Below are 12,666 nucleotides of genomic sequence, written 5' to 3' on the forward strand. Positions count from 1 at the left end.
TAAGTGGAGCTGAGTCCACGGCCAGATCAGCCATGATCTTATTGAATGGCGGAGCAGGCTCGAAGGGCTAGATGGCCTACTCCTGTTCCTAATTCTTATGTTCTTATGTTATCCCCGGTGTCCTGGCCAATATTTATCCCTCATAACAAAAAAACAGATTATCTGGTTATTATCACATTGCTGTTTGTGGGAGCTTGCTCGAGTGCAAATTGGCTGCTGCGTTTCCCATATTACAACAGTGACTACACTCCAAAAGTACTTAATTAGCTGTAAAGCACTTTGAGACATCCAGTGGACATGAAAGGCGCTATAAATCTAAGTCTTTCTTTAGTCTTTCTTTATGTATTTGAGTGTTCTCAGTAGCAAATTCTTTACTATCAAATACAGCTGCAGAACGTATATTTTTTTGTCTACGCAGCGCAGTACCAACAAAAATTGATAATGAAACTTTATTGATATGAGCTGAATTTATTTTCTACTTTTCTGTTCTTAAAGTGCTAAGTCATGTTGGGTACAGTATCACAAGTTCTGGAATTTCAAATATGTGGGAATCCTTCATGGGTAAACTTCGGCTTTCCTACACCAGCCTCTCTTGTCAATTCTTCAATGAGACATGCTAATTTAGTGCCATTCCTTACTGTGGGCCCACATTCACTGGAACCTGGTTTCAGCCTGACAAAACTCACTTCATGCCCATCCCTGATAGCCTCCAAAGACACTTTGGAATGGATTTGAAGTCCAACCTTAAGGTATAGCTGGGTAATACACTGCACTGCCTCGTTTTCCCAAGACTTGTGACACATTCCTTTTTTGTGTCAATGAACAGTTAAAAGCCCTCACCTGAGAAGTAGAGGAAGATTTGAAAGACCTCTATTATTTTTGACAAGAATGGTTACTAATTTAAAAAAAAATAAGTTAACATTTCTGTTACAAGCTAGAAATTTTCATTATTTTCAATAGAACTGCATTTAAATACTTTTGCTTGCGTTTTTCTCAGTTTTAGAGATAATGTAGAATGAGAAACACACAATTTGATTTGCCTAAGAATTGTGTCTTGTTCCCCTCTAAGACTCAAATATGCCACAGATTCATAAAATCATGGAATCTTACGCATAGAAGGTGGCCATTGATAGAGCTGTCCAATTTAGTCCCACGTCCCAGCTTTTTCCCCATAACCCTTTAAATTAATTTTCTTCAAATACATGTCCAATTGACTTTTAAAAGTTCCTAGGGAATCTTATTCCACCACCTTTTCAGGTGGTGCGTTCCAGATCTTAACAACCCTCTTTATGGAAAAAACATTCTTCTCATTTCCCCTCTAGTTCTTTTGCCAATTATTGTAAATCTATGATCTTTGTTACTGACCCATTTGCCAGAGGAAACGGTTTCTCTCTACTTGCTCTATCATAATTTTGAATAGCTCTATTAGGTCTCCCCTTAACCTTCTCTGCACAAAGAACAATCCCAGTTTTTCCACTTTCTCCACATAACTGAAGTTCCTCATCCATGGTATCATCCTGGTAAACCTCCTCTGTACCTTCTTCAAGGCCTTGACATACTTCCTAAAGTGTGGTGCCCAGAATTGTACACAATACTTCAGCTGAGGCCTAACCAGTAATTTGAAAAGGTTTAGTATGAGTTCCTTATTTTTGTATTCAATGCTTCTATTTACAAAGCCAAGTATATGCACCCCCTGGTCGTTCTGCTCACCACCCAACTTCCTTTTCTGGCTCCCATGTTAGCGGACATTGTTAACAGTTCTCTTTCCTCAGGTACTGACCCCCTCTCCTTCAAATCTGCCGTCATCACCAATCTCCTCAAAAAAACAACCCTTGACCCCACTGTGCTTGCAAACTACTGCCCCATCTCCAACCTCCCTTTCCTTTTCAAAGTCCTTGAACGTGTTGTCGCCACCCAAATCCGTGACCATCTTTTCCAGAATTCCATGTTTGAATTCCTTCAATCTGGTTTTTGCCCCTGCCACAGTACCAAAATGGCTCTCATAAAAGTCACAAATGACATACTTGATAACTGTGACAAATGTAAACTATTCCTCCTTGTCCTCTTGGACCTGCCTGCAGCCTTCAACACAGTTGACCACTCCATCCTCCTCTAATGCCTCTCCACCATCATCCAGCTGGGTGGGACTGCACTCGCCTGGTTCCATTCTTACCTACCTAATCATAGCCAGAAAATCTCCTGCAATGGCTTCTCTTCACACTCCCGCATCGTTACCTCTGGTGTCCCCCAAGGATCTGTCCTTAGCCCCCTCTTATTTCTCATCTACATGTTAACCCTTGGCGATATCATCCGAAAACACGAAATCAGTTTCTACATGTACGCTGACGACACCCCTCTCCACCACTTCTCTCGACCCCTCTACGGTCTCTAAATTGTCAGATTGCTAATCTGACATCTAGTACTGGGTGAGCAGAAATTTTCTCCAATAAAATATTGGGAAAACCAAAGCCATTGTCTTTAGTCCCTGCCACTGATTCCATCCCTCTCCCGAGCATCTATCTAAGGCTAAACCAGACAGTTTACAACCTAGGTGTCATATTTGACCCTGAAATTAGCTTCCAGCCACATATCCGTGGCATAACTAAAACCGCCTATTTCCAACTCCGTAACATTGCACGCCTCCGCCCCTGCCTCAACTCTTCTGCTGCTGAAACCCTCATCCATGGCTTTGTTACCTCTAGACTTGACTACTCCAAAGCACCGCTGGCTGGGCTTCCACGGTGGCCATGCCTTCAGCTGCTTGGGCCTTAAGCTCTGGAATTCCCTCCGTAAACCTCTCTACTTCTTTTTTCTCCTTTAAGACGCTCCTTAAAACCTACCTCTTTAACCAAGCTTTTGGTCATCTGCTATAATTTCTTCTGCGGCTCAGTGTCAAATTTATCTGTTTTGTCTTACATCACTACTGTGAAGCATCTTGGGCCGTTTCACACTTATGCGCATTAAACTGCATTTGCCATATGTCTGCCCATTTCACTATTCTGTCTATGTCACCTTACATACCCGTTCTCTATATCTTTACTGTGCTGAAATCAAGACTTATTGTAACAATTCCTAGTCTAACTCATTCTTTTTCAAACTCCTCATCACGCTCAATCTTACATTCCTTCTAAAATTCGCAGGCTTTTGAAACCTAAACTTTGCCAATACTTCATAGTTTAACTGGTCTCCATTCTTATCCTTTCAGAGTTGGTGGTATTCTGCATTATGAGCCTTGGCCCTTCACCTGGATTTCTCAAAAGAACGAAAGCATTCCACCTAGGATATGGACTCACCTGTTGAAATGTAGCTTGAACTAGATTAGATGGGAACATGTTCCTTTAAGAGGGAAGAAGGAAAATATAAAATAAAGTTTATCAGCATTAATATAAGAATCAATAACAGCATGTTCTGTTAGAATTATAGTTTAATAAAGAACAATTTATAGCTATGAATGATAACAATGGAAACTAGGAGATAGAAGCTTCAATAGCTTATACTAATTTTCGAAACTTAGATTAGATATAGGGGCCGAAATTGCCCACCATCCAAAATGAGGAGCACCTCTCATTTTCGGTGTGTTCTGGCCACCCCAATGCCATCGAAATTCAGCACTTCGGGGATTTTTTTTGAGCGGGGTGGAAGTGGCATCAGCATGAGGGCGGAAGTGGGGGCGGAGTGGAGTGGTCGTCACTAGTGGGGTGGAAGTGTGGGTGGGGCGGAGTAGCCTATGCGGTCAGTCATCAGCGCTGCGCTGATGAGGTCATCGTGCTGACTCGTCACGTCGTCTCTCCCCTTGAGTTAATGCGGTGGGGGGGTGGGCCGCTGCGAACTCTGTGCCACCAGAGAGGTTTTGGCCGGGTCAGCGGCCTGGCACCCAAGAGGGGGTGCCAGGCTGCCTGTTGGTAACCCGGCCCAACCTGGCAGTCGGCCAACAATAAAATAATAACATGGCGGCTGTGGCAATGCGCCATCCCTTTTAAGGGCGGCCGCGCTGCCAAGCCACAGAAATTGTACTGACAGCCAAAGCTGTCAGTGGCATCGACCTTGGTGGCAGAGCCGCTCCTGTGAGACAATTCCGGGAAAGAGGCAATTTCCCACGGGGCAATTTCACAAAGGGGTCCCTGCCAGTTGGTAATGGGTTGACGCGTGAACGCTGCAGCGGGAAAACAGGCAGAGCAGTCCCACACACCGCTCCAAAAGTAAACGTGTGCAATTTCCAAAATGATGGCCCCCCCGCGGAAATTTGGCACCCATTTCATGCCGTCCGTGGCCGTCACTTTGAAGCAGCGAGAGACTTTATCTGAAGGGGCAATTTCGGCCCCACAGTGTTTGAATGAGTACATACACATTTGTTTTGTTGCGAGGCAAGTGGAGGCAAAACATTGGTGTACCCTATGTTCTTGATGCACATGCTGAAGGATTTAACAATTGTAGATTTACCAAGAAATAATAGACAGTTGACTACTGGGTCTGGAATCTGTCCAATTCTACATCTAGTATATGTGTATTAAAGTTTAAAATACTAGAGTTTAAAATGATTACTATTCTAGCTGCATTGATTATCAAACTTACATTTACTCCATCAATGTGGGATGTTGCTTTTAGTCAACATGCAAGAATTACTTTAGTAGAAATGTGTCATGTATGCAACCTTCATACAACTGTAACCTTCATGTAACTGTAACCATCATGCAACCACACTGTACATATGTCCTGGAAATGCACACCTTGACCACAGGGGGTGAACTTGTGGGAGACACTCCTCACCTGGGCACTCAGGTATTTAAAGGGAGGTCCCACGCAGGGTCATCACTTCTTGGTCCTGGGAATAAAGAAAGGTCACACAGTGACCGTGTCTGCAGTACATGCCTCGTGTGATTCAGTAGCAAGGTGCAGGGACACTACATTTGGCGATGAAAAATGGGAATCACCGAACCACGAGGATGGCCACCGGTAGCACAGAGGAACGTTACTGTGTGGGTGAGGACTGGGATGACTTCGTTGAGAGACTCCAGCAGTGTTTCGGCACGAAGGACTGGCTGGGAGCGGCAGCAGCTGACAAGCGGAGGGCGCATCTACTGACCAGCTGCGGCCCAAAGACGTATGCGCTGATGAAAGACCTGCTCGCACCCGAGAAGCCAGCGGACAAGTCCTTAGAAGAGCTCAGCCAGCTGATCAGTGAGCATCTCAAACCGGCGAGTAGCGTACACGTGGCCCGGCACCGGTTCTACACACACCGGCGTCGGGATGGACAAAACATGTCAGACTTCGTTGCGGACCTACGGCGCTTGGCCAGTCTCTGTAAGTTCACAGACGCCTGCAGGGGGGAGATGTTAAGGAATTTCTTCATTGAGGGCATTAGTCATGCCGGAATTTTCAGGAGGCTCATAGAGACCAAAACTTGACTTTAGAAGGGGCGGTGTTGATAGCTCAGACCTTCATGGCAGGGGAAGAGGGGACCAAGCAAATTTACGCGTGCAGCTCTGGTTCCGACCAGGGAGTTAACATTGTGAACGCGGCTCAGGATCCTGCAGGCAGGCAAGGGCATTTTGAAACTGGCCAGGCAGCAACAGACTCTAGGGTGGGCCCGCAACAGGGACAATGGAAAGGGGATCGGCAATTCACGCCATCTCTAGGAACAATATGTCCCGTGATGGGACCATTGGCACCCACCATCAGAGCGTTTAGAAACAACCAAAGGGACAATCAGCGAGGAATGCCTGGTAACAGTCCTTTTGTTAACAACAACCTCAGCTCATGCTGGAGGTGTGGGGGTAGACATACTGCGAAAAGCTGCAGGTTCCAGCAATTTATCTATAGGCATTGCAACATCAGTGGACACTTGGCCAGAATGTGCAGGAAGGCTGTAGTGAGGCTAATCTATGAGACAGAGGAACCAGATGAGGGGTTTGCAATGCAGGATGATGCTTGGGGCAAAGCCATGGATGCTGAAGTTCAGCGGGTTCATGTGGCTGACGTCCACAGCTCATATACCAAAACGCCACCTATGATGATGAAAGTTTTATTGAATGGCACATGGAGCTGGACAGCCAGTCCCTGATGAGCGCCCAACAATTTGAGAGACTAAGGCCACACAGTGCTAGCAGGCCAAAACTGGAACGAATTGACACGCAGCTACGGACGTACACCAAAGAGATCATCCCAGTGCTAGGCAGTGCAAACTTGGTGGTAACACATAATGGGTCAGAGAACCGGCTGTCACTCTGGATTGTCCCGGGAAACGGCCCCGCACTTTTGGGGAGGAGCTGGTTAGCCGAGATGAACTGGAAATGGGGGGATGTGCATGCCATTTCATCTGTGGAACGAAGCTCATGCTCACAGGTCCTACAGAAATTCGGGGCACTGTTTCAACCAGGTGTCGGGACTTTCAAGGGCATTAAAGTAGTGATACGCATCACCCCGGACGCCAGACCGGTGCACCACAAAGCCAGAGCGGTGCCGTATGTGATGCGTGAGAAAATTGAAAGTGAATTGGACAGGCTGCTCAGAGAGGGCATAATCTCGGCAGTTGAATTCAGTGACTGGGCAAGCCCCATCATTCCTGTTCTCAAAGCGGATGGCTCGGTCAGGATTTGTGGCGACTACAAGGCCACCATCAACCGAGTGACACTGCAGGACCAATACCCGCTTCCGAGAGCGGAGGACCTTTTTGCCATGCTGGCAGGTGGCAAGCTGTTCACCAAGTTGGACCGCACTTCAGCCTACATGACTCAAGAACTGGCTGAAGAATCCAAGCTTCTGTCCACCATCACGACACACAAGGGGCTATTTATCTACAACAGGTGTCCATTTGGCATTTGTTCGGTGGCCGCTATCTTTCAGAGGAACATGGAAAGCTTGCTCAAATCCATTCCTGGAACGATCGTATTCCAAGACGACATCCTAATAACTGGTCGAGACACCGAGGGACACCTCCAAAACCTGGGGGAGGTGCTACGCCGACTGGACCGGGTAGGATTGTGGTTGAAAAAGCCCAAGTGTGTGTTTTTGGCCACAGCGGTCGAGTTTTTGGGCGGGAGAATTGCTGCAGACGGGATTCGGCCCACCGAAGCTAAAACAGAAGCAATCCGCCAGGCACCCAGGTCTGGCAACACATCGGAGTTGCGATCATTCCTGGGACTTTTGAACTATTTCGGGAACTTTCTGCCGAACTTAAACACATTGTTGGAGCTGTTACACGTGCTCTTGCATAAAGGTTGTGAATGATTTTGGGGGGACGGTCAAGAACATGCTTTCAATAGAGCGTAGAATCTCCTTTGTTCTAACAAGCTGTTGACCTTGTATGACCCCTGTAAAAAACTGGTTTTAACGTGTGATGCATCATCCTATGGGGTTGGGTGCGTGTTGCAGCAGAGTAATGATGATGGCCGACTCCAACCGGTGGCTTATGCCTCCAGGTCACTCTCTCAGGCAGAGCGTGGATACGGCATGGTCGAAAAGGAAGCACTCGCTTGTGTTTACGGTGTGAAAAAGATGCACCAGTACCTTTTCGGTAGGCGGTTCGAGCTAGTAACAGACCACAAGCCTTTAACATTCCTGTTGTCCGACAGCAAGGCTGTCAATGACAATGCGTCAGCTCGCATACAGTGATGGGCTCTCACACTGCATATGACTACACCATACAGCACCGGCCAGGCACCGAGAACTGCGCTGTTGCGCTCAGCAGGCTCCCACTGGCCACCAGTGAGGGGCGTCGGAGCAAAGCGCTGGGATGGTCATGATCGTTGAGGCTTTTGACACTGCAGGCTCCCCCATCACAGCCCGCCAGATCAAAATCTGGACCAACAGAGACCCCTCCTGTCCATGATAAAGAAATGTGTTCTGACTGGGGATTGGGCGCCCGCACACAGGGCGTGCCCCGAGGAGGTCAGACCGTTTCACAGACGGATGGATGAGCTCTCCATCCAAGCCGACTGCCTGCTATGGGGCAGCCGGGTAGTCATGCCCCAGAAAGGAAGGGAAGCATTCATCAGGGAACTCCACAGTGAGCACCCTGGCATCGTGCTTATGAAGGCCATTGCCCGGTCACATGTATGGTGGCCGGGAATTGACTCAGACCTGGAACACTGTGTTCGCAGGTGCACGACGTGTGCCCAGCTGGGCAATGCCCCCAGGGAGGCCCCCCTGAGTCCATGGCCCTGGCCCACCAGGCCATGGTCACACGTTCACATAGACTACGCGGGCCCGTTCATGGGAAAAATGTTCCTGATCGTTGTCGATGCATACTCGAAATGGATCGAGTGCATCATATTAAACTCGTGCACGACATCCATCACAGTGGAGAGTCTGCGCACGGTTTTCACGACCCACGTCTTGCCGGACATTCTGGTCAGCGACAATGGCCCGTGCTTCACCAGCCATGAATTCCAGGAGTTTATGTCGGGTAATGGCATCAAACACGTCCGGACAGCGCTGTTCAAGCCGGCCTCCAATGGCCAGGCAGAACGAGCGGTCCAAGTCATAAAACAGGGCATGCTCCATATCCAAGGACCCTCTCTTCAGTACCGCCTATCGCGCCTCCTGCTGGCCTACAGGTCCTGCCCGCATTCGCTCACGGGAGTCCCGCCAACAGAACTACTCATGAAACGCACGCTTAAAACGTGGCTGTCCCTCATTCATCCAGCCCTGGCAGACATTGTTGAGGGCAAGCGCCAGTCCCAAACTGAGTGCTATGATCGAAACGCAAGGGAGAGGTGTATAGAAATTGATGACCCGGTATTTGTTCTTAACTATGCTTTGGGACCCAAGTGGCTTGAGGGCACCGTAATTGGCAAAGAGGGGAATAGGGTCATAGTGGTCAGACTCAACAATGGGCAGATATGCCGAAAACACTTGGACCAAGTAAAGAAAAGGTTCAGCATAGACACTGAGGAACCTGAGGAAGAGCATGAGATGTCACCCACACCACTGCCAGTGGACGGGCAACAAGGACATTCACCAACATTTACAGTCTCTGCGGTCAGCCCGGACAGGCCGGAATCACCTCAGGTGACAGAGATACATGCCAAGGCTGAGCCACCAGAGCCCCAACTGCGGCGCTCCACGAGAGAGCGTCAACCACCTGAAAGACTTCACCTTTGACACAAAAAGACGTGAGGGGGGAGGTGATGTCATGTATGCAACCTTCATACAACTGTAACCTTCATGTAACTGTAACCTTCATGCAACCACACTGTACACTGTATATATGTCCTGGAAATGCACACCTTGACCACAGGGGGTGAACTTGTGGGAGACACTCCTCACCTGGGCACTCAGGTATTTAAAGGGAGGTCCCACGCAAGGTCATCACTTCTTGGTCCTGGGAATAAAGAAAGGTCACGCAGTGACTGTGTCTGCAGTACATGCCTTGTGTGATTCAGTAGCAAGGTGCAGGGACACTACAAAATGTTAATACGATAACCATTTATTAGTATCACTTATAGTAAATTTCCTCCAGCTTTCTCCTCCTAAAGGTGTTGAAGATTCCAGGGGCATTGTCTGCTCTTGTCTCCAGTACCTCACACAAGTGGTCTAACTTAATATGAAATTGTGAGCATAAAAAGACTATTTGACTGTGGAGGCCATCATAGCCAAGCCTGACCCTGTCCTCAGCCTATGCCCATACATAAGCATTTTCGAGCAAAAGTTACTGGATACTATCAGAAACCTGGACTGCTTTTCTTCGACCTTCCCTTGTTTTTTTCCTTTTCCAAAGTCATTTGCTCTAGCTGCAAATATTTCATCAAGCATTCCTTTCATTCAAATTTTCAACGTACACTGCCAGTTGACGATGGAATTCAGATGAATCTATCTCATGTTTATGAGTAAATTGATAATTAGTAGAATTGAGGCCAGTTTGAGATTGTGTTGATAAAGTAGAATGGATCAAGTGGTTAGAGGCTCGCTCGTGCATAATCTACGTTGTTGGACAAGATTTAGAGCTTTTTGTTTTCAATAAATAAGTACGATATAATTCATCACTGGGAAGATCCACATCAGTCCCTTTGATAAATCTATATTTTGAATCAGTCCAGGATTTTTAAGTAGGCTTTAAACTAAACACGTTCATCTGATCAGATTGACTACCCTCAAATTCACATTTAAAGATTAAAATTGTCTGAGATTAATTTTATGACTTAAAACAAATAATTTAAAAGGAATTAGACCCCACCCAGAATATTGGTCAACATTAGGGAATAAGTACAGTTAAATGCCTCACACAGGCTTACCATTAGGAATACAATAAAGCATATACTTACACTGAAACTTAAAAAAGAATCAGGGTAACATTAAATAGCCCAATTGTTGACCAAGTAAATTGATCTTTAACTTAATTGCCAAGGTTACAGCTTATATCCTATGTAAGCTTGACAATTAGATTTATTTTTTGAACTGATTTCTTAAAATTGAGAAAGCCAGGTGAAGGGCCTTCGAGCAGGTCACCAAGTTTGATAAAAAGAGTAGGAGAGAGGATAGCAAATTACAAAGCAGTGGTTAGTAGAGACAGTACATGGTCGGTGGACCTTTCAAAGCTCAAATTCCAGAAAAATAAACAAAGTGACACAACTTTGAAAACAGCGTACTAGTTTTCTCACTGATATTTTCAATTAACTAAATACTATGCAGGAAATGTAGAAACCTCTGCCTGTATAACTGTGGATATGCTCAATTAACTTGAAATCTAGACTGTGCTTTCATTCCCTCTCTCCCGCAATTCTTCTCTATGATTACCTCGGTAATCCCTTCTTTCCGTGATCTTAATTCCTTCCCCTGTATCTCTGACATTTATCCTTGTCCCTCCAATATTCCTATCTTTCATACTCCCTCCTGGTCCCTCATACCCCCTTCCAGTCTGATTCCCTCTTCCGCATCTCTCTCATTCCCTTTGTCCCATAGATATTTCTTTCTCTTTCTCCCTTCTGATTTCCTTCTTTCCATCCATGCACTCGTTTTCTTTATACTTTGCTCTTTTCTCATTGTCCCCTCTTTTCTCTTAAAGTCTATAACATTGTCCCTCTTTTTGCGGGGAATTTGACCTAAGAACGGGTGGCTTAGGAGTGTGGGGATAGGGAAATTGTTAAAAATCGGAATCCCGACCTGAACCCGCCTCCAATTCGCCCACTTCCAGTTTTAACTTAAATTTAAATATTACAATGATGTTAGGAACCTCGGGGCAGAAATTGCCCCTTTCTATAAAGCCGTGCCACCACGGGTTGGTAAGGACTCACCACCTAGTCGGCATGGAGTCCCCGATATTTAATACATTGCCCTCCATGTTTTTGCCTGCGGTGATCATCACCGCGCTGCCCATGTAGCCGCCCTATCGGGAACACGCCGACCCCCTTCGGACCAGCGCCGACCCCCTTTCCACCTCGAATGGGAAATTGCCCTGCGGGAGCGGATCGCCCGCCGCCTGGTGTCCCCGACAGCTTTTCCCTACGGGAAGCTGTGTGTGCCTGAGCGACGCATCCACCCTTAAAGGGGAGGGTGCTCTGCCGCGGCCGCCATTTTATTTTAATTGTCGACCAACTCCGAGGTCAGCTCGATAATGGCGGCTATGGGTTCGGCCGGGCCGCCAGCAGGCAGCCCAGCACTCCCTCTTGGGTACCAGGCTGCTGGCCCAGCCAAAGCCCTCCCTCGTGGCCCAGTGTTTGCCATTAAAGTGGCTGCAGAGTTCGCAGCGGCCATTCTCTTTAACTGATGGGGAGGGATGTAGTGACATCATCAGCGTGACGCTGATGACTATAAGCGACAGCTACTCCGATGCAAGGGCTCTTCCGGTACACTGCCTCGAGGAAAAAACATAAACAAAGAGCTGAATGTCGCACGGGTCTCCGCCCCATGGATTGGGGTGGAGAAAAAAAGAAAAAAACGGCGAGTGAGCTACATTTTCGTCGGGGGGCAATTTCGGCCCCCTCTTCTTTAACCTCCATTTTGTTTTTAACCGAAGCTAGTCGGGTTTTACACACCTCATAAAACCCGGCAGTTACAGCAAGGCAAGGACTGCTGCATCCAGGAGGTAAGTGCCTTTACACCTACCTGCTGGATCCAGGGTCCCTGCTTCGCCCAACCCCTACAATTGGAAACCCCCCATCGTGAGGCCTCCGATTGCCCTCCCGGACACCCCCCTCTGCCCCTCAATGTAAACTAGAGGCCGGCCCCGATCCTTTGCTGACCAGCCCCGACATTCTCTTCTCTCACCCCAACCCCAATCATTCTGAGGCCAGCCACGATCCTCCAGTGGCTGAACATGATCTTCTCTTCCCTCCCCCGATCTACCGGAGGCCCCAATCTTTCTTCTGTGATAGTGAAAGAGGAGGTAGTTGAGATACTGGATGGGATAAAAATTGATAAAGAGGAAGTACCAGAGAGGCTGGCTGTACTTAAAGTAGATAAGTTACAAGGATTGGATGAGATGCATCCTAGAATGCTGAGGGAGGTGAGCATGGAAGTTGCGGAGGTACCGGCCATAATCTTCCAATCCTTCTTGGATACGGGGGGTGGTGACAGAGGACTGCAGAATTGCAAATATTAAACCCTTGTTCAAAAAAGGGTGTAAGGATAAACCCAACAACTACGGGTCAGTCAGTTTAACCTCGGTTGTGGGGAAGTGTTTAGAAACGATAATCCGGGACAAAATTAACAGTCACTTGGACAAATGTG

The 12,666-nt window shown here is 47.3% G+C and overlaps 1 protein-coding gene across 1 annotated transcript in view; it reads right to left on the bottom strand.

Annotated features, from left to right (window-relative positions):
• The window catches only part of slc1a7a (solute carrier family 1 member 7a), a 197,982-nt gene that overhangs the window by 53,826 nt on the left and 131,490 nt on the right, over positions 1 to 12,666 (bottom strand). Inside the window, exon 4 of the mRNA XM_070886126.1 lies at positions 3,294 to 3,336. Within this exon, the coding sequence (XP_070742227.1) occupies positions 3,294 to 3,336 (43 nt within the window). The remainder of the gene's footprint in view (positions 1 to 3,293; positions 3,337 to 12,666) is intronic.

Source organism: Pristiophorus japonicus, chromosome 8, assembly GCF_044704955.1.
Source record: "Pristiophorus japonicus isolate sPriJap1 chromosome 8, sPriJap1.hap1, whole genome shotgun sequence".
NCBI classification, from domain to species: domain Eukaryota; kingdom Metazoa; phylum Chordata; class Chondrichthyes; family Pristiophoridae; genus Pristiophorus; species Pristiophorus japonicus.